At 34.1% G+C, this 23,412-nt stretch overlaps 1 protein-coding gene across 5 annotated transcripts in view; it reads left to right on the top strand.

Annotated features, from left to right (window-relative positions):
* LOC144964347 (limbin-like) overlaps positions 1 to 18,701 on the top strand; it is a 57,630-nt gene extending 38,929 nt beyond the window's left edge. For 2 of the 5 annotated variants that reach the window (XM_078898456.1, XM_078898457.1), the window contains exons 26-31: positions 195 to 248; positions 892 to 1,061; positions 2,401 to 2,488; positions 3,108 to 3,262; positions 10,738 to 10,842; positions 13,315 to 18,701. In XM_078898456.1, coding sequence (XP_078754582.1) covers positions 195 to 248; positions 892 to 1,061; positions 2,401 to 2,488; positions 3,108 to 3,262; positions 10,738 to 10,842; positions 13,315 to 13,825 — 1,083 coding nt within the window. In that variant the 3' untranslated portion in view covers positions 13,826 to 18,701. Of the gene's footprint in view, positions 1 to 194; positions 249 to 891; positions 1,062 to 2,400; positions 2,489 to 3,107; positions 3,267 to 3,887; positions 3,907 to 5,266; positions 5,316 to 10,737; positions 10,843 to 13,314 lie in introns of all 5 variants that reach the window. The other 3 variants (XM_078898458.1, XM_078898459.1, XR_013643815.1) reach the window with 3 other exon arrangements.
* The last annotated feature ends 4,711 nt before the right edge of the window (positions 18,702 to 23,412 follow it).

The raw sequence follows: 23,412 nt of genomic DNA, 5'->3' as shown, positions 1-23,412 counted from the left end.
TTTTTGTTATCATCTTCTGTTAGTGTTGTTGTCACTTAATTGTATGTGTTCCATGACGGTTATTGAAGACGTCGAGCTCTAAGTTTTTATATTCTTCATATGTGTTGTTCACCAATTTAATTTTTAAAGTTCCAAACGTCATTGGATTTCTAAAATTAAAATTTACTTAACTTAAGTAAAATTAAATTTTGTAGGATCAAGATGCAATCAACCGGAAGTTGGAAGGGCAGAGAGCTAAGCAGGAAAAGGTAAGCAAACGGGCACTGCATTGATCATTTCATTCAATAAAAAAAGTTTTACAATCAGTTAAGATTTGAAATTTAATTGCTTCTCACCTCACGACTCTTTAAGTGGAAAATATGATTTATTAATGGAGCCAAGTTTGAACTCTTTTAGGTAGGAGGCGGAGGGCATATTTTTATTTTATTTTTGGGTGATTTTTGTTGTCTTATAGTGACTAAAATTGTCCTGGATTCCTTGTAAAAACCAAGTGCAATTGGCTAAATACCCATCTCCTGTAGAAATAACCAGTTACAAAAACACTGAAAGACGTCAATCATACCTTTTTTTTCCTTGCAAGGAGTTTATAAAAAATAGCAGTGGTCAAAGCCTATGAAGGGAGGGGAAGGAGAAGCGTAATGGAATAGTTTTAATAAAAGGAAATGGAGTGTTTGTAAGTGGCCTATACCCTGATCCAGGGTAAGGAAGGGTATGATGATGATGATGATGATGATGATGATGATGATGATGATGATGATGATGAGAATGATGATAATTATGATGTTAATAATGATGATGATGGATATGATTTAATTTCATAAGAAATAGTTTCATCATGTTATCTAATCTGTGTCAATACCCATCTCTTTTGAAACAAATATTACTTTCAAGGCCTTGAAGCAAAAACTCCAGCAAAAAATGGAACAAAGAGAACAGTCAATCCTATTCAAACAAGATGAGGAGATGCAGACGCTCATCAACAAAGTGACCAACAAGACTGCTGCCAAAATCAGAAGTGCCATCCTGACAAACAAGCACATGGTGGAGATGGAGAAATTCAGGTTAGTTGTACAGTGAAATACGCATTCCTCATTCTCTTATAAGTGCGACTATGTGGTCTTGCTGTATGGTATGACACTTGCTTTTGGAACAGAAGGTCCTTGGTTTGAGCCTTGCTTGGCGCATAGTTGAGTCCTTGAAAATGGCTCTTTACTCACATTTTCTCACCATACTCAGGTGTAGAATGAGCTCCTAGCTGTTAACAGCATTGTCTCTGTCTGAAAAAATTGTAATATCGCCTAACAGCGTCGTGTTTCGCTCTACATATTATGTGTTGCTGTTAGCCAGGGACCCTTTGTAAAGTGCTTTGAGCACATATAGAGGATATTGAGCTATATAAAAGCTCAAGTTTTTATTTCTCATTCTTTGACCTCAATTTACGAAATTTATACATTTCTCTATTTTCTTTGTACAAGTTTCACGTATTCCTCGGTTTCATGGATTCCTTGTCTTAAATAATTTGTCTGAGTAAGGACGAGCAATACATGTCGCACTGTAATTATTTTTCATGAAATTTTTTTTTACATGAATTGTTATGCCAGTTTTGGGCTTGCAGAAAAAGTGAAGCTGCATATTTTAATAAATATAATTAATTTTTCCCTATATGATGAAATTTACCCGAATATGAAAAAAAAAGAAATTAATTATGCTAAAAGAGTTCTCAGTTATATTTTTTGGTTCTCTTGTGAATTCCCACATTCAAGGGATGATGAAAATATTGCTGCTTGAAGCTCGAAGAATCAATAACAATAAGAAATTAAATTAAAGCTTCAATTTAATCAATGAAGACATTTAATGTGGATGTTTTAGGTTTCCCCTTTATCCACAAAACATGATGAGTGAAGCACATAAGACGAATGAGAGATCGGGAAACCTCTCTGATGTAATGGTAGCACATCTGACCAGTAATCAGGATGTCTAGCCCTGTCTCATATACACTTTTTCAGATCTTTATCTCCATGGGTGCAAGACTGCTGGCTACTGCCGGCCGATTGGATTACCGAAAAAAACGTCGCCGGCTTTTTGCGATTTGTATTTGATTGATTTTTGTTTTATTTCTGTTTTTGTATATTTTAAAATTGTGCAACTTGTGACAAGAAACTTAACAAATTACTGCATTATAACCTTTGGATTAAACATACAACAATTGTGGACTACTATTATGAAGACTAGATGCTGAGAACAAGACTTCAAATGACGAGGTAATCTTGCAGGCTTTTTCAGATTATATGTCTGGTCATAAGTAGACTTGCAGGCTTTTTGAGGTCCAGTTGCTTGCACCCATGTATCTCACACCAGTGCCTGCTCCCTAATTTCTCAATTTAAACATTTTACAAACAGAAACAAGATGGATCGAGATATTAGCCAAACTCTCGAAGATACCAAGAGAGATTTTGAAATACAAAAGCAAAAGATAATCCAGGAACAGGTAAGGGATAAGAATACTTTCATTATCTTCAAAATATCTAGGGTTTTAAAAAAAATTATATATATTTTTTTAAAGGAGGGTCTTTATAAATTTTGATTGGCATACTATTTTAAACTAAGAAAATTAATTTTAATTTTAGAGTGAGTTAAAAAAATATCGGAGGTAATGAGAGAGTGCATGAGTAAATGTTAAGGAGAGCTTGTGTCCTAGTGTTAGTGTATTGTTATATTTAACCTAGATCTATGTAAAATAATTTAGATGTTGGAGAAAGATCACAAAGATCGAATATTTATTTATATATTCTTATTTCTTATTTGCTATTACTCCATATTTCTGACAAAAAATTTTTTTTTGAATTGAATTAAATTGGATCGACGAGTGGACGATTTGCTCATTACATGAGTTGTCTTTCTGCACACAGGTATGTATTTATTGTGGTATAGCATGAATTACTTTTGCCAATAAATATTGTTTTGCCATGTCACGGATGGTCAAGAGATAAAACTTTATACCATTGTTCAACGTGGTCACTGACTCAATGGGTGACAATATTAAAAAAAAAAACGTCACTCTCATTTACGTGAATCAAATCTTATTATTCTTTTTATTTATTTTTTAGGAGCTTCATTTTATTGCTGGCTTGGTCAAAGTAGGAAACTTCTCTCGCAATGAACTGACTGATGTTCTTCACATGCTTTTTCCTGGCAAGACAGAGGAAGGTATTCAAAGTATGCTCCACACTATTTCAGACGGCCGCAACCTTCCTGATGACAAGTAGGTATTTTCACATTTAGAGGTGTTTGCATGTCTTGAAAAAGACTACATTATCGTTATCTGTGCATGTGTGTGTTTTGGTAAATAGAATGCAGTTTAGAGAGCCAAAAATTATAGTTGGTTTATGTTGAAATTTTAAGAATAGAAGAATTTTTTTTTTTTTAAAAAGAAACATGAGTCTAGCAGGCCTGCCTACAGTTACGAAAAAAAAAGAATTTTACGAAATTTTGGCTTCAATTTCAGACATTCATGAGCATCTCTAAGTCATTAAAACTTATTAAAAATGAAAGTTGATAGATGCCAGACTGCATAATTTTAAAGACTTAAAATGATATTTAGTCCTTGTGAGGGTAAATTGTTGATTTTTAAAGTTTACTATAGCAATTATAATTTTTATTTCCTAAAATTTACGAATTAAAACAAAATTCAAGTAGGCAGGTCTGGTCTAGCATGACGTGTCTGACATGAAAGATGAAGGAATATAAGCAGATGTCAGTAGGTTTAACATACCATGTGACTGCTTTAGACATACCACGTGACTGATTTAATAGGATACTATTTACATCATGGCTTGAAGCATTTATTGCTTGAAGATTATAAGTTTTATTTTTATTGTTTCTTGCAGAGAGGTTCGTTTTTCCAAAGTTTGTATTTATTTATTTACTAAAATTGGCATTTTTTTTATGTTGCTTTCTTTCCTTGAGGTTAAATATGATTTTAAACTGACAATTTCATGATTATTTTTTTTTTACTCATTTAAACTGCAATATTGCTTGCTTTTGTAGTGAGATCATAAAATAGGTAATGGAAACTAACAAATTGATTTTGAAAGACCAAACAAAGAGCTTTGTGAGATCATCCACATTATCTGTATCACTAAATTGACCTTTAAACCTTTATACTGGCAATCTCTTACTCTTGAGGGTTGTGGTTTTCAACATGTCGCAAATTGGGGGATTTTGGCCCTTTTTTATAGAATATTTTCATCCCTTAAATAGTTGTTATATAATATAGTAAGCGGCCATTGCTTAGGGATTCAAATGTGGATGAAGGATGAATGTGTCATAAATATATGGTTCCCTTTGACCCATTGACCACTTCCAGCTTCATCTTACATCCATCATGCATCTCTTCTTTGTCACTACCATACTCAAATCAGATAGCCATGAATACGATTAGTCTTGAAAATGTTTTGATAAAAAACAGCTACAACTTTTTGGTTTTTTGAAAATTTGCAAAAACAAAAATATAAATTTATGCAAAAATATATAAATTGAAATACAATAATCATAAAAGTTTCATTTAAAATCTGAAAATTTGACGAGCTTTGAATTTAGGAAACAATGGTTAAATGCAAATCCGTTAAAGCAACTTAAGAGCAGTTACTAATAGAATGATTGTGACTGACGTTAAGCTCCCAACTATTGTTATTTGAACAACCATCGAAATGATCAGTTATTGTCATCTTATGTCCAAGAGATAGTAGGTGATCAGCTATGTTTGTAAATTGGTATTAACTTTTTTCGTCGTGTTTACCAAACTTGTTGAGCCTTTGACAGAATCACATGTTTTCAATAATAATTCATTATTTGCAAAAGGTACAGGGCACTGTAGTACAGTGGCCGAATTCCTTGCAACCATTCCGGACATACGTGATGTCAAAGTGTTACTATGTTGAAAGACTTAAGGAATAGATATCTTATTTTTGTAAGGGCATATAATCAATCATCCCAATGTTAGTCTTTAAGTTGATGCGATTAACACTCTAAAATGTTAAAAACTTTTGCTTTACCAAAGTACCTCTATTGTTTTTGACTTTTTGATGGTTGTGTTTTATATTGTGTGGGGAGATATATTCCATTATGTTTGTTTCCTTTCTAAGATTGGTATATCAGGATAACTAACGAATTTCAGTTGTAATATGATAATTTGTATGGGAAATGGATAATCGGAGAATGGAGTGACAACTAATAGAAAACGATTAAATGATATTTGTTTCTCTAGATCAGATGTGCATGACAAGAAAAATACCCCTTTTTTTCAGTTTCCCAAAGTATGTATGCATGTGAGTCTTGGCATTAACTAGCACGTCACTCCAAGTTGGTTCTATTAATGTCAGTTGTGGAAATCTTCACGATGACCATAATCAGCACATCACTCCAAACTTGATTTGAAATCAGTTTTTGTAATCTTTCAACCCGTCCACATTTCTTTCACATAATGGAATGAAAAGTCACAAAACATAAAACACCTCGTGGTGCTTCGTCTAAAGACATTCACAAACTTTCCCTCACAACACTGCAATGCATCACTTTCAATAATATTCTTGAAATTTTAAAAACTCTGCGTTATAATATTTAAATCATGAAAATGTTGCTGCTTGACGTTTGAAGAAATAAATAACAATTGGAAGTTGACTGGAAGCTTCAATTTATTTAACGAAAATAGATATTGTGGACATACCTTAACGACGCCATTCTCACATTCTCATTCATCTATATGTTTCATTCATCTTGTTTTGTTGATAAAGGGGAAATCCAAAACATCAACATTATTTGTTTTCTTTGATTAAATTTTAGCTTCCATTCTATTTCCTATTGTTACATATTTTAATCAAAAAATATAATGAATGATTCAAGTTAAGAACTGTGATGAACAAACTGCTTATGCTAGGCTTATGAAGAGGAAGTGAATAAAGTAAATTGAATCCGATTCATGAAAATTTAGGTTCATGATGCTCTTGCTAATTTTGCATGTCTATATGTCCATGCAAGCTTCATGGGTGGTTGTCTATTTTCTAGATCTAAAATATAATGTCCTTTAACAAATTTCTACTTAAATAATAAAGATGACATTAACACAGACTAAAAGTGTGAAATATTCAAGATTTATGTACACATCATCTCACTTTTATGACATAATATAATATATTTAACTATCATAAAGAAAAAAAGATATATGAAATATGTTTGACATAAACTTCAATATCTTTTGCCACGGAAACATTATTGTAGCTGATACTAGTACATTGAGCGGTGTATTAGATTTATAAAACCGTTTTGAACAAAGAGTAAAGTAAAAGAATTATATGTCTTGAAGAATGTGGTGGCAGAGAAATTGGGAATGGTTGGTGTCTTATTATCCAATAGAAAATGATGTCAAAGGTCATTGCTTTGATATTACATTTTTCATGTTTTCTCAGAGTAGATTTAAGAATAGTGACTTTTTGCATATTTCATTAGATTTCCACTAATTTTTAACAGAATACACGATCTTAACGGTGTATTGATCATGTGTGTTGCAAAAGGTGACATTGATAGACTCTAATTCTATCTAGCGGCCGAATGTGTCGTGTAGCGGCCCATTGTGTTATTTAGCGTCTTCCTTCTCTACAGCTTTGATTTGTTCTAAAAGTGTTGCAAACGCTGGATAACTTCTGAGTAAAGTTGAACAGTGACTTTATTGTCTAAAGGAAAAATATACATAATATTTCCTTGAATATAAACAAATAAAGTAAGAAATCGAGAACATTTGATTTAATTTTTAAATAGAAATCCTGTTTATTTGTTTGTTTGTATGTCCGTGTTTTGGTTTGGACTTCAATGATGGAAAGATAAGGATTGATAAGACCGCATCACAGTGATACTAAGGTGCTAGCAGCTATGGACTTAATAAACAAAAATGAATAGAACAGCTTAAAAAAAGAACGAAATACCAAACACAGAACATTTCAAGCTCAAAACCCTTCTTCAGTCAACAACAAAAAACAAAAACATAAATACATTTAAGTAATGCATTTATGTTTTTATTGTTTTTTGTTTTTGTTTGTTGTTGTTGGCTGAAGAAAGATTTTGTGCCCGAAATGTTCAGTGTTTGGTATTTTGTTCTTTTTTTTGAAGCTGTTCTATTCATTCTTGTTTGTTATGATTTAGTACAAGAATGATTGAAGGAGAAAGTGTCAGTCATCTGACAAGGTGTTGGATTCTGCCGTATCGCCTTGTTGTGATAAACGTGTTTGAGATGATATAATAGTTATCTAATCTATGTGTCATTTTTTTTTTTTCTGCGGTGTTTATTTAACCTCTGATCTGATGACAAATCTCTTCTTTGCTTTCTTTTACTTTTCTGTTGCAGTGCCATGATGTTTTTCATATTTGATACATTACGCAACATATTATTTACATAGTGGCCAACTGTCCTGATCAAATCGAGACTGTCTCAATACTTTGGCAATCACAGGGGGAGAAGAAAAAAAAAAGAGGAAAAAACAAAAGATGTGATATACATTGATTATAAATCAAAATAGATGTTCAAAAGTAGGCTGTAGACATCAGTGTAGGAAATAAAACTCTTGACATTCTTGTGGCTATGTAGTCTTGTGGTATGACACTCGCTTTCGGATCAGAAAGTCCTGGGAACAAGCCCCACTTGGCACATAGTTGAATCCTAGGAAAGGGCTCTTTTCTCATATTCTGTTACCATACGCAGGTGTAAAATGAGTACCTGGCCGTTAACTGCGTTGTCTCTGTCCAAAAAAATTGTAATATCGTCTAATAGGCGTCATGTGCCGTCCTACATGTTAAGTGTTGCTGTTGGCCAGGGACCCATTGCAAAGCGCTTTGAGCACGTTTAGTGGATATTGCACTTCATAAAAATTTTTTTTTTTTGAAACATCAATAATTGAAAGGAAGGATTTACTTCTTTGATATGAATGTGTCAGGGATTTATGATGTCATGTGACTATAATAATGTTGCAAACTACCCTCTTCACGATGATGTTTTAAAACATGCTGAGGTAGGAAATGTGTCAAAGAGTGTCAAAGAAGGGTTATGTTAGATTCAGTTCAATAAGATATTTAAAAACAAAATTCCACAGTGTTCTTTTGGTCAAGTATGGAAAAGACTTCCACAAGGCAATGGTGTGCCCGTTTTTTTTTTATCTTTGAAAGATTGGCCGCTATGTATTAATGTTTTGACCATGCTAGCTTCACCCAGTCACCCATTCACCCATTGACCCATTCCACAATGTCTTGAATCCCTGGTGTCGAGTTATTATAAGGCTGTCACTCCTGACCTTTTACTCCACTATCAAAATGGTTTTTTTTTCAGACATAATGCTAGGTTTTCATTTACTAACGAAAGAGTGAAAATGGAGAGGCTTCGTATGGGAACAAAACAGACAATGCACGTTTCGGGTACAAACCCTTCGTCAGCACAACAATACACAAATAAACGTGGAAAACAAATAAAATATAATGCAAAAAAACTTTTGTCGTCTGTGGAATATGAATCATATTCCAACCACCATTGAGTACAGACGACAAAAGTTTTTATGCATTATATTTTATTTGTTTTCCACGTTTATTTGTGTATTGTTGTGCTGACGAAGGGTTTGTACCCGAAACGTCCATTGTCTGTTTTGTTCCCATACAAAGCCTCTCCATTTTCACTCTATCGTTAGTATTTTACGATCACTGGCTTCAGGCGGCCCTACCGTTTTCTAGGTTTTCATTTGTGTGTATCTATAAACGGTATTGCTTCTTCTATGTTCACACTTAGATAATATAGTGTGTTACGGTAATACCTCATCTGTCAGTCAAAACAAGCGTGCTTTGGAAAGGATTTATGTAAATTAATTTATAATGACCCAAATATACTGCCTGAAACTATGAATCCAGAATAGAATTCAAATAATGGATGTACTTACAACATTTTTCACTTCTTCATTATCAAAATGCAAATAATGATGAAAATGAGACTAATTGAAAGAAAAAAATTATTGAAGAAACAATACTTCTATAAATATTCTATATTTTTTTATTCGTTTTCTTGTAAATAATTTTGATTTTGATAAAGAGAAAATGTAAAATGTCGATATTTGTTTGTGCTTTTTCTTACTGCAGTTTTATATTTTCTTTGTTGTTATTTTCATCCTGTATAACGAGGACATTGTAAATAACAATAAATGTTCTTCTGTATAAACACCGTCTGACCCAATTCCTGTTCATAGATGGGAATTCTTCTCTTCTATTATCCTCTTGGTGTTGAGCAGCACATAATGCTGACACGGAGGAATGCCATGTTTCTCAGTTTTCTCATCTGCCCCCCTCCCTCTCCCCCCCAAAAAAAAAAACAAACAAAAACAACAAAAAACAAAACAAAAAACCCAAAACATGGGAATTCCCAGGTTTTTGATTTTTTTTACCTCTAGAATAGAATTCAGAAACATTAACACTTTATGTTACGCGTTAATTAAATGTGAAATAAAAATATGCAGTCATACTCGTAAAAAAAAAGTGAAGAGTATGCTCAAGGTGCTGTATTGTGTATCATAGGAGGGATACACGTGTACAGTCATAAAGTATAAGAGGTTTCAAGAGATGCCTCACAGGCAGCTGAGTACTGGCTTTTCCATACTGTTTAAGGGCTGCTGTAATATCGCTGCAAATTGCTCTATGTGTAGAAAATGATGCATGGTGGTAACCGTACCTTTTCAAGTACATACTATTGTTACAAAGCATCACAATGTCTGGGTCAAAGACCCTTGACCAGAAGTTAACTTTGCAGTAGCCAAGGCCATCTAACTTTTTGTGCCTTGTGCAGTCGCCTACGTGCATCTCTCTACCTTGCATCACAAAATCGGTGATTGTGATGCACGAGATTGCGTTTTTCTATATTGACAGGTCCAAGAATTTTTTAAAAAATCCTATTTTGGATTATAACAAGAGAAAACCAATTGAGCAAATTGCGTGGAATGAATCTAATAGGATACATGCAGTTTACGTAATATATATGGCTTGTGCGATCATTTCGTGTTTTTGTTGTTGTTGTTTTTTCTTAACCAATCAAAATATGGTGAATCTCAAAGCAGCTCAAAATCAACTTTCTGATTGGTTAAGTACAATTCAAAGTCGGACATTGTTGACTGCCAGCGACAGATTTTTGAAATATTATCATACATTTTGAGTAGGTGGAGAGAAATGTAAGTCAATGTTTTTGTCTTCTTTCCCTTCTAATCCAAAACTTCCAATTCCCATCTATATAAAGTAATAAACAAAAAATGAATGTAACAACTTTTTAAAAAATAGCGAAATACCAAACACGGAACGTTTCAGACTCAAAACCCTTCTTCAGCCAACAACAAAAAATCAATGAAACATAAATACATAACTAAAAAACAGAAATATTCTCTGCTGTTGATCTGGTTTTGTAGCAATGTTTTTATATTTTCATTGGTTTTTATTGTTTGCTAAAGAACGGTGTTGAGCCCACTGTGTTTGGTATTTGGTTCTTTTTTTCTTGAAGCTGTTCTATATTAATTTTTGTTTATTAATTTGTCCAGTCCACAGCTTCTAGCAGCTTCGTATCATAATTCCCATCCATGTAGTGTTCAATATATCATGATATTCATATACTGCACGGACTGATTGTTGTAACTTATTATTTTGTTTTATTTCAATTTATGTTGTCACCAGCGAGAAAGGAGTTCAAAGCAGTTTAGCCGACAGGATTTATACAGAGAAATACTCCAACCCAACGCCTTTACATAGACGGGGCTCTGTCATGTCCATGACTTCCAAGTAAGTGGTTAATTTAAACACTAATCGGTCTGAAGCTGTAGAACAACCAATATATCGGCTTTAGTATAGGAAAGGATTAGTAGGACAACCAATATATCAGCTTTGGTATAGGAAAGGATTAGTAGGACAACCAATATATCAGCTTTGGTATAGGAAAGGATAAGTAGAACAACCAATATATCAGCTTTGGTATAGGAAAGGATTAGTAGGACAACCAATATATCAGCTTTGGTATAGGAAAGGATTAGTAGGACAACCAATATATCAGCTTTGGTATAGGAAAGGATTAGTAGAACGACCAATATATCAGTTTTAGTTTATTAATGTAAATATAGCTAGCTCTTATCCTTTTTCACTTGACTATGAAAATGGTATAAAACCGTGATGAGATAATGATAATTGATAAATGTTGAATTGAGGAGATGTTCTCAGAGTTTTTACGTAATCTTGCATCGATGAGAGGCATACTGTTTAGAGCATGCTTAATATTGGACTCTCTATACAAGTAGAGTATGATACAATTGGCCGATTTTTCTCGTTGCAAGTGATCACCTCCTAACAAAGAGTAATTAGTGTGACACTACAAGATGGTGAGGTTGGAGCTTAGTTTTTGGCAATGTTTGCTTTTATTGAGTGGTTTGACGGACACAGGGTTGTCTTGTTACCATCAGATACCTATAGGGAATGAGATTAGCGGAAGAGTAGCGTCCCTTGATTGGACGTCACTCATAGTCTGTGACGTTCTCTCTCTAATAACTTCTCCGCCGGTGACGTCACAGACTATGGGTGACGTCCAATCAAGGGACGCTACTCTTCCGCTAATCTCATTCCCTATACAGGGTGACTCAATCAAATGTGAACATTAATTTATGAGCATCTATTAACCACTTAACTTATCGTGTTCTGGAAAGACAGGTATTTAAAAATTTGGCCAGAAAACTCATCCTTCAAAAATTGATCGATTTAAATGACCTTCATCTTGGCAAAAACTCTCAAACCTGAGACTTCGCAAAGTCTGACAACTATTTTCTAATGAGTCCTTTGAACTCCTTGCTGCGTTCATGATGTTTTTTTCTTTCTGATTCTGATGATTCAAAATTGCACATAAAGTTTCCATGCTTTTCACCAGTGTTAAAATGATCTCACTTTATTTTCTTCTCAATGTTGAATCCTTTATAAAGAATCACAGTCCTATTCATTTGTACCAATTTTAATTTTTTTGTATGTTTTATTATCATATATACAGAACACTTTTTGTTTGTTGTTACTTGCATGGTTTATTCTTGTACTAAAAAAATAAATGTAAAATCAGGAATAATTCAATCAGTTATTGCTGGTATTTGAGAGAAAGCTTTAACAAAATTGATTAAACGAATATCGAGTTATTTATTTTGTATATTTACGATATTTTTTTCTTCAAAATTTGAATAAAAGTGATAATTAACATTAATAATATACTTAATTTTCATAGATAATCCAGATTGCAGCATTATATATACCTTATACAATAAAATTTGTTAAGCAATTTTTATCTGGCAAATACCAGACTATTTGGTAAAATATTAATGAATCGTGATTATTCCACCCCTCTCCCTAAATAGTAACGCGTAATGATATCATGTGTTCAATAATAATTTGTGACGTCAGATTATAAATCGTTAAATTTTGCTAAAAATCAGATTCTTTAAAAATAAGTGTCATTTGAATGTTTTTGAAGATGTCTTTTATTAAAAGATGAGGAAATTGGAATCGATTGAGGGGTAGAATAAATTATTTCTTACACTCTTGAGTTTTTGAATTCAAACTTTGTTCCCAACGCACACTCACAAGCTCGTGCAGTGGTTGGGAATACGTCTCTAAATTCCAAAAATTCCAAACAAGAGTCTAAGAATTGTATATTATTGCCAAACATGTTTTATTCAGTCAACGTAAAGTGTTTACATAACAGATTTGATAAACTCCCAATTCATCATTGCTATTTATCATCTTGCTTTCGAAATTTTAAAGATTTAGTCTGAACTAGATCATGTATTCATTGGTATTATGGTGTCAATAAATGTCAGTAAGAATAATCAAATTTTAGATTTAATCCTTATAACTTATGATTTTCCTTATTTGGCTATGTGACTTAGTGGTATGACACTCTCCTTCGGATCAGAATGTCCTGGGTTTGAGCCCCGCCCTGAGTGGCTTATAGTTGAGTCTTTGGAAAATGCTCTTTATTCACATTCTCACTGTACTCAGGTGTAAAATGAGTACCTTGCCATTAACAGCATTGTCTCTTTTGGAAAGAAATTGTAATATCTTCTAACAGGTGTCATGTCTTGTCTTACATGTAACCTGTTGCTGTTGGCTAGGGACCCATTGTAAAGCTCTTTGAGCACATTTAGTGGATATTGTTCTATATAAAGCTCAAGTTTAGTGAATTTTTAATATGCGATTGAAATATGTAATTCTTTTGGTGTATTTTAGTGACCGGGGCAGCAAGAAAAAGAAGGGCAAAAAACAATTCGGGCCTCAAGACGACCTGGCAAGAAACAGCATGAGGGGATCCTTGAAGATGCAGCAACAAGACAACCTGGCAAATGGCTACAGCATCATGGACGAACAACCCAGGAAGTCTAAAAAATCCTACAACGACTATGACTACAACGATATTCATGACAGGGAAGACCCACGCACTGTGAGCTTCTCAAACAGGGGCTATAGAGACGACGACGAAGACGATTACAACTATGATAGTAGATATAATGATAAATATAATGACAGATATGACGATAGATATAACGATAGAGATGATGATAGGTATAATGACAGGTATGATGACGATGACCGGGCGTACCGTGCTCAAAACACTTCCTCTCACAAATCTGGCAGGTTGCCGCCTTTGCGGGATCAAGGGGAGCAACCTGGTAGAAAAAAGAAAAGTAAATTGTTGAAAAAAATGGCTCATTCCGGTTATTCTGATGATGATATGCTTTGATGACTTTTTGCCCTATAATGTTTTATAAATAAGTCTTTAGATGCCTTAAAAAAGTACTACCAGTGGCCATTTTTTATATTATATTTTTTCTAATGAGGGTTGTGATGCCTTATATTGTCTCTCTCTCTCTCTCTCTCTCTCTCTCTCTCTCTCTCTCTCTCTCTCTCTCTCTCTCTCTCTCTCTCTCTTTCTCTCTCACATATTCAGAGCTGCCTACTATTACGAAAAATTCGTAAAATTACGAAATGTTGACTCTAATTTCAGGACCTTATGATCATCTCTAAGTCATTTAAAATTGTTGAAAATGAAAATTGATGCCAAATTACATAATTTTAACGATTTCGGAGTGTTATTTAATTCTTGTGATGGTAAATTATTAATATTTAAAGTTAACTATAACGACTACAATTTTTATTTCCTAAAAATTACGAATTTTTAGATTTTAAAGTAGGCAGGTCTGATTTTTAGTGACGATTTTAAGCTAAAATTAACATATGGCACAGGAACTTTTGATATACTCAGGAGAGATTCTTAAGTAAAAGTAGGGTCTTTTTTTTTCCATAAGATTTAAATCACAAGATATAAAATTCGGATTGAATTTAGGCATTTTTTTCCTTTAAATTTGAGGTGAATGGTTTGGATAGACAATTTATAAAGGTGAAGTTTGATTAAAGAGAAATTTGATTGATGCAGAGAGAGAGAGAGAGAGAGAGAGAGAGAGAGAGAGAGAGAGAGAGAGAGAGAGAGAGAGAGAGAGAGAGAGAGAGAGAGAGAATATCATCAATTTACGGGTGGTGGAGTTTTTAATCAAAGCTAACAATTTTGCACTTAAATGAAGACTTATCATTAATTTTATGCATTGAATTACCACGGACTAGAAATATAAAATGTTTATCATAATAGACATATAATTGTTTGCTATTTTTACATTAAATACCACAATGTTACCTGTGTAAGAAGTATATTGATGAGAAAAAATAAATAAAGAAAAGAAAGAAACCCCAAAAAACTTTCTCGCTGATATTTATCAAAAACTGAAATTAAATTGAAAATTGATTGCATCAAATTTCTTAGAAATAAAAATATTATCATTCATTTTCATTTGTTGAATACCTAATTCATGATCAGTAAGTTGCTTGGAGGCATTTGCTTATTCACAAACCATCTAATATTTAACTGCCGTACTCTGAAAAAACATGTATTAAATTAAAATTTAGACCAGAAAACTCGACCTTTAAAATATCAATCGATTTAAATAACGTTCATCTTGGCAAAAACTCTCAAACCTGGGATTTCACGAAGTATTCTTTCAAGTCCCAGGTTTGAGAGTTGTTTTTTTTTTCCAAGATGAGGGTCATTTACATTGATTGATATTTGAAGGACGAGTTTTCTGGCCAAATTTTTAAATCCTGTCTTTTCATGACGCGTCAGTTAACTGGTTATGAGGAATGCTTGATTGATGTTACATTCTATTAGGTTACTGGTTTCATTGCTTAAAACTTTATTATATTCTCTAAAATTGTATCAGTAGTTGATTAGATACACAAATGGTAATTAGAAATTATTATTGGTTATATCATTAATATATTTTTTTAAAATGGTTATTAATTCACAATGAATAATATCTCTTGCGTCCTTTTATACTTCTATTTTGAACCCCAACTGTGATACAGAGTATTGTAGTATCTAGTTTAAAAACAAAATTGTTTCTGTGATATCATTGATATTTACAAATAATTTGCCGTAACAAGAATCTAAATTTTAGACCATATGTCATCCATTGATATTAATCTATTATGCTGACTGCTTTTAAAACTCTTTTGATGTCTTTGTCTCTTAAACTTGAGGTTTTATACAGGGCAATATCCACTAAACGTGCTCAAAGCGCTTTACAAAGTGTCCCTGACCAACAGCAACTCATAACATGTAGAACCAGACTTGACACCTGTTAGGCGATATTACAATTTTTTTCGACAGAGACAATGTTGTTGACAGTCAGGTACTCTTTTTACACCTGAGTACAGTCTCTAATACGTTGGTATCTCAATATGGTCAAGGTAAACTGTATTTATCCTTTTCTGAAAGATTATTAACGATCTCAAGTTGTGTGCATGTATTGTGTGAGACTATCTGGTGACTTGGAAAAGACGGTTTCCTCAACAGTACTCTTGAAAACATTTGCAGGCGCATTTATCTTTGTTGAAGTGATTTATGTTTGATCATTGCTGGAAGTTAAAATTGTTCAAACTTTGCATTTTCCTGAAAATTGAATGTATGTTACAAAACAACAACTACTGATTGGCAATATTTTTTGTCATTAACATTTTTTTTTGGATTTACTGTTTCCTGTAACTTTTGTAAATTACCTGTGATTCAATTTGTCTGGTCATTTTACGTCGTATTTATCACTGATTATGTTGATGTCAAGGTCATTAACTACTATTGCCTATTTAAATTCGTCTGTTAAAGAATATTTTCAATTTGAGTGACTTCCCTTTGTAGGCCAATTAGGTAGGCTCTATCCCCCTCTGCCGATCAATTTGTTGCATCTCAAATTGTTCATCTCTGCATTTTTTTTTTTTTGGTTGCTGTTGGTTTTAAAACCAACAATAATCATAAAGCGTAATTAAACCACTGATTGCTCAATTCATCTGATTACTTGTGGTATTTAAAACCACTTTCATCACAATGCCTTTTATAACTTTAAAACCTATATACTATACTTTTGTGATATCCGACTGCTGGACACGTGCTCTTGTTCAACGGGCAATTGAAATGTACTTACAAATGACAACACATCTGTTTATGTCGTGTTTAAATTTTATTTTTGTAACTCATTGGCCAATATTTTAATGCTGGTTTGAAAAGAAATCTTTTAAGAATAAGACATTCCCACAGTAGTGCAAATCAGCAATTTTAAAAGAAAAATACCCCTACCTACCACACTTTTTGCATTTTGGTGATATTTTTTTTGGGTAGGGTACCCATGTTAAACTGTTCTGATTAAAAAATAATAATTGTATAATACATAATAGATGTATAAAAAAAAATGAAAACCTTGAATTAAGAATATGTTTTATCCAAAGGGGCATTTGTGCGTTTCGCTTGTCAAAGTTACTATATTTCACTCGCTTGCTCAAATCCTTGTTACAATACTTGTGAAATTATAGCTTGATATCAATATTATTGAACTAAAGTCTCATATTTTTGGCTACAAATTCAATTTTCAGCATCTAAATCACCCCCAACAAATTACTGTGTTTAGTCGATGGGTTACATATGATGTAATTTGACATAGCCTGTTTAAAAATGTATTTATGGCTCATATAATGCTCCCATAGTGGGCAGGGAGGTACATACTGTCTTCTATCCCCCTATATCTCTTTTCCAATATGCTTTCTGTCTTTGTCTTGGAATGAGATTACTTCGTTTTGTCCAGGCCCTGGCCTGATACCCTGGCTGGGAGGGATGCAGTCAAATGTATAGTTAGTTTTGGGAGATGATATTTTTTTCCTTATAAATCATCTCTCTGTTATGTATTATTATATTTGTTATTTTGAATGTATAATGTAAGCATTTGAGTGTATTCCTCTTTGTTGGATTTTGTGCTTGCGTCCAGATGAGACTTATAGGTGGTCTCAAACTAAGTACTCTGACAGTGTGCTCTTGGAATCTACATCTGATCCCTATTTGTTCCCAATTCCCCTATGTCTTACTTTTTCTTGGGTGCTTTATTTGTAATTCTATAACTTTTTACTATCCCATTTTCTTCCTTTTTACTGGCGCTGATATAACCTAAATGTGTTGCAAGCGCCATAAAACCCTTAAAAACAAAACAAAACAAGCTCATATAATGGTAAAATCAAAACTCTCTTTAAAATTATTTTCACTTCTAATTTGTATTTTTATTACTAGTTAATTATAGAAATCACTCTGCTGTTTAATATTATGATAAAGTGGCTTCCAAGCATCTCGGTTGCAATCGTGTTGGAAATGACAGCTAAGGTCGATTTTACTGCATTGTTTCCCATCGCCGTATCGTAAAACTGATGAATTATCTATATTCCTTTGTGGAATGCCTAGGCGATGATGTCTTATGATGTCGTTGTGGAAGGGGCATTACTTTTTTTTTTTTAAATCGTAACATGCAACCGTTTTCAAAGACACTTGTGTCTTCATCAATACATCTGATATATATGATGTCAACGAGTTTATGTAAATTACAACAGGAAATTGAATGGAAGCTTCAATTTAATAAATGAAAACACATAATGTGGACATGTCATGTTTTCCCTTTATCAACAAAACATGATGTAAAACACATTTCTCATTCGTCGTTAGTGTTTCATTCATCATATTTTGTTGATAAATGGAAAACCCAAAATGTCCACTTTATCTGTTTTGGTTTTATTTGTTTATTAAATCAAAGCTTCCATTCGTTTTCCTATTGTTATTTAATTCTTTGAGCTTCGAGAAGCGATATTTTCATCAATGAGTTTATGACGTATCGAGACAAGACCCTGAGTCACATGATTAATGATTTTTATATGATAATTTGTTGTAAAGCCTTTCTCCTCACAACCCTGCTGTTTTCTCCACTTGCTCAGTTTCCTGTTTATACCTATGTAATAGTTATTATTATATTATGTATCTTAGTTTAACTTTATTCTCTGTGATACTCACTTTTCCAGCATCCAGGCACTTTCTCTGTAAAGTGTTGGTTTGCTTTTCTTCAGTTAATGAATAACCATTTTTGCTTTTTTATATATTTACATGCATTAAAAATTTACAAAAATGATTTAAGACTAAATGAAATATACAATTTTTAATTTTACCCTAATAAATATTATATGATTTACCTCATTTGATAACAACACTGCATTGTTTTCATAGTGTTTTTATTATTATTTTTGTTTTTGTTTTTGTTTTGATATAGCTGCATTTTTGACAATTAATATTTCAAGAGTGATCCTATAGCCGATGAAGTCCTGGTTAAGGTCTTCTGACCTCCCATGATGGGTAGAAGGTCACTTGCTGTGTCTTCTACCCCCACCCCCTTTATCCGTTTTCCGAGTTACTCTCTGTCTTTGTCTTGGAATGGGGTTACCTGGTTTGTCCTGGAGTCCTTGGTTGGGAGGGAAACAGTCAAATGTATAGTTACAGTTTCAGGGAGATGGTATTTTTTCCCTTGTAAATCATTTCTCTTTTATGTATTTTTATGCTTTTTGTTTTGAATATATATTGGTTTGTAATCATTTGAATGTAGTCCCCTTAGTGGGATCTTGTGCTTATGTCTAGATGAAACTTTTAGGTGATCTGAAACTAAGTGCACTGATAGTATGTTCTTGGAATCTACAAGTATATATCTATTCCTTAATGAACCAACCCTCTTTGTCTTTTAAAAAAACCCAAAAAAAAACCTGAGCTTTTATATTGCGCAATATCCACTAAACGTGTTCAAAGCACTTTACAAGGGGTCCATGACCAACAGCAACATGTAACATGTAGAAAATTTAAACAAAATATTCTTTAAAAAACATTTGTCCTTATCTTGTGGCTTTGAGTCCTTGTTCTGGAATGGAACTATTTTTGAATTCACGTACCTCATCCTTAGCTCAAGCCTTTTTCTGAGATGGAAACAGTCGGATGGAGTTTGAAAAAATGATATAATGTTTCTCTTTGTAAACCATCTCTCAGGTATATTATGTCTATGTTTGTTGTGTTGCAAGCGCCGTAAAACCCTTAAAAACAAACAATCATCTATGTTTATTTTAAAAAAAAATTAAAATGCTTATTAATTTTGTAACCACCTTTTGATGGATATTCTGTAGCAGCATATATGTGGGACTTTTACGTAGTTTTACACAAACTACAAGGGTATAGCATTGCTCATGGATCTAATTTTGATTTCTATTGAAGCAGTCCTCTTTGTGTATAAGCATATACACTACGATAAATAAAGACCTCAAGCTCCTAGGAGACACACAAGAACTGAGATGCGAAAATGATTTAGAACACCTGAGATCCATGGCAGCAGACCGTCATCAGTGGAAAGAACTCAAGTCAACAAATCAGAGAAGCTGTCAAAGCGTCCCAGTCCGAAGATTATGAGGTGATCGGCAATAAGTCAAGTCCGCTTTGTCTTTTTTTTTCTTTCTGCTTGATAGATCTTCTGGGCGGGGTTCTCTGACCCCCCCCCCCACCCCCTCGGGCCATAGAGGGTAGGAGGTCACTTGTTGTATCCTCTACCCTCTTACTTTCTGTCTTAGTTTTGTCCTGGTTCTTTCCGGAGTCCTTAGTTGACAGGGAAACTGTCAAATGTTTAGTTTTAGTTTTGGGAGATGATTTTTTTTCCCTTGTAAATCATCTCTTTGTTATGTTTTCTGTTTTGGATATGTTATGTAAACCTTTGAGTGTATTCTCCTTAGTGGGATCCTGTCCTGTACTGGTGTCTGGGTGGGACTTTAAGGTTATCTCAAACAAAGCACATTGATAGTGTACTTTTGGAATCTGCATCTGAATCCCTATTCGAATCACCCCCTCTCCTTTTTTTGTCTTACTTTTTCTCGGGTGCTTTTATTGTAAATCTATATTTTTTTTTTTTACTATCCCATTTCCTTTTATAATTCTGGTGCTGAAATGACCAAAAAGTGTCGCCAGCGCCGTAAAACTCCTTAAAACAAACAAAACAATAGACATATATCTTAATTGTTTGACTATTTTATCATTTTCCCTTTTACTGGCGCTGAAATTACCGTAAAGTATCCCGCCCAACGACGAATCTTCAATTGAGGACCTGAGAGCTAGACCGAAGGTGGTGTCTCTGGAGAGTCTCATTAACTCACTCAACCCTAACACCGACTATATCCGTAGTTCACCCGGGTTACTTTTACCCCATGCCTATTTATTACATTTTTCTGAGACAAATTATAGGCGCAGTATCAAAGCTAATGTTTTAAGTTTGTGTATGTTAAAGATTGTTGAATAAAACTTTCTATGTACATGCTCATTTTTAATACATTTTTTCCAATTTTGAAAAGTAGCAAAAATCTCTAGGATTGAGTGAGTTAAAAAGATAAGATGGCAATGGTTGGAGCATGTCTATCGATGACCTGACCTGACAAAACGTTAACAAGAATGCTCTGTGATGGATACCCCAGAGAAACAGGAAGCATGGGCCGTCCCAAAGTGACCTGGCGATGGAGAGGGACCTGAAGCAGTGAGGTCTACCCCTCTACGTGTCTCCAAGAATAGCAACTGACATGACTTGAAGGTGGCTATGAAACAGTTCTTAGTGCGGAGGAAGACTTTAGAAGCTGGGTGGACTTAATGAATTTGGAGGTATAACCGTACGCCACCTCTACTACTAGTTTGGTTTAAGGTGGATAATTACGAATGTCACAATTTTAGAATTCCAAAATGGCAAGGTTTATTAATTGCGATACCCTACGGAAACTAAAACTAATTCGGATGCCGAGTTGTCTGTTAAGCCCGCAATAAATGGTAGCTGGGTCACATTACATATTATACGAGTAGCTAGGAAAGGTAAAGGTCGTATTGTCCAAGGGGTAGATCGTTTTTCTGACAGGCTATTCTGCCTTACCCTGACACAACACATTTTTTTTTTTTACATTTTAGCCAGAAAATCTATTTTTTTTTTTTTTGGTCTTATTGATCCTAAGCGTTAAAGTGAAATATTCACGACATCCGCCAACAGGATGTCCCAAAGTGACCTGGCGTTGGAGAGGGACCTGAAGCAATGAGGTCATGGAGATCTTTATACTGTCTGTTCACCTAGAGTGAGGTCTATGTGTCTCCAAGAATAGCACCTGACACGACTAGGGTGAGATCCCTTGCATCGCCTCAAGTGCTAGCGGGTCTGGAGAGGGTTGAGTGAGTGAGTGCCAACTCCGTGGAACCCATAATGAACAATGATAGAACATTTCAAGAAGGTTGGAAAGCTGACCTGCAGCCATCTCCACTTAGTGGTTTGTTTATAAAGGTTTGAGATGGATAAACGCTCGGTATATTGGATACTCTGATATGTGTTTTTAAAAAACAACAAACGTTCCTTTACTATTCGCATGGTGAAATTGTCTTTCGGATCCATTAAAATTGTTCGAATTAACCCAAGCTCATTAGAACGCCACAAAGTGAGCTAAAGGGATTGATTCTTATGCAAATGAATAGTAATACGAATACTAATAACAATAATAATAATGATGATGATGACGATGATGATGATGATGATGATGATGATGATGATGATGCTGCTGCTACTACTACCACTACTACTACTACTACTACTACTACTACTACTACTACTACTACTAATACTACTACTACTACTACTACTACTACTACTACTACTACTACTACTACTTCTTCTACTAATAATAATAATAATTACAACAACACATACCTACATACCGGACTAAAATAATGTACCCTACATTAAAACAACAACAACAAAAAATGATTGTCATCTAACGGATCATAGCGCAATTTGACTTTACCAAAAGTCAGGTCAACGCACCTAAAGCCAGAACAACGCTGGTACTGCTTCAGGTGATACGTATAGTGGTGGTGGGGGTGGAAATATTTTCTTTCTTTAATTTTATTTTGGGGAGTTTAACAGCGCTTTGAGAAAAAAAAAAAATAACTTGAACATCTATATTGCGCAATATCCAATAAGCGTGCTCAAAGCGCTTTCCAAAGGGTCCTTATCCAAAAGCAACTCTTAACATGAAGGACGAGATATGACGCCTGTAAGGCGATGTATTACATTTTTTTCAGACAGAAAAAAACAAACAAACCGCCTTAACGGCGAGCTACTCAGTTTGCACTGGGTACAGTGAAAGAATGTGAGTAAAAAGCCTTTTCCACGGACTCAGCTATGCGCTGCTCAGAGCAGGACTCGAACCCTTGACCTTCCGGTCCGAAAGTGTGTGTGTATGTGTCATACCACTAGATCACATGGCCGTTAGATTTTTGTGATCTATTGGTATGACACTCTATTTGCGACTTGTACGTCGACGGTTCGAATCAGGCGATGAGTGGCGCAATGTTGAGTCCTTGGAAAGTGCCTTTTGCTTTAAATCATATCACCGTTATCAAGTGTACAATAAAGACATGGCATGAAAAACGGCGGGTTTTTTTTTCAGGTAAAAAGAAAGGAGCTTTACTACAGGCTGTGCGTTTCGTCTTATAGGGTGTTGCTATTGATTTAGGATCCCTTGAGAGGTGCTTTGAGGACATAATTGGTAGAACTGTAGAATGGATGAAGTTGACGTCACTCAGCTCTTTGTTACTGTTTTCAGACCGCCTGTTGGGTGATTGGTTCGCTTCTAATTCTCTCAGTCAGTGTCAGACTATTGATGTTATGTGCTTAGTTTATATACTCACAACATCCACCAGTCCGGATATATAACCAGCATACAAACTATGTTTAACGTACCTTACCTTAAATGTCTATAGATAGTATGCGCTTGGCCAAGAAGCTCATAACATTGCATCGGATGTATTAACGGACCATACACAAAACTGTGTGTATCCATGAAGTTTATAGATAGAATGCGCTTGGCCAA

Source organism: Berghia stephanieae, chromosome 2 (assembly GCF_034508935.2).
Source record: "Berghia stephanieae isolate SIO BIC M18660-M18661 chromosome 2, UCSD_Bste_1.3, whole genome shotgun sequence".
Lineage (NCBI taxonomy): Eukaryota > Metazoa > Mollusca > Gastropoda > Nudibranchia > Aeolidiidae > Berghia > Berghia stephanieae.
Note: the sequence above shows the minus strand (reverse complement) of the source record. Positions and strands in the feature narration are given on the sequence as shown.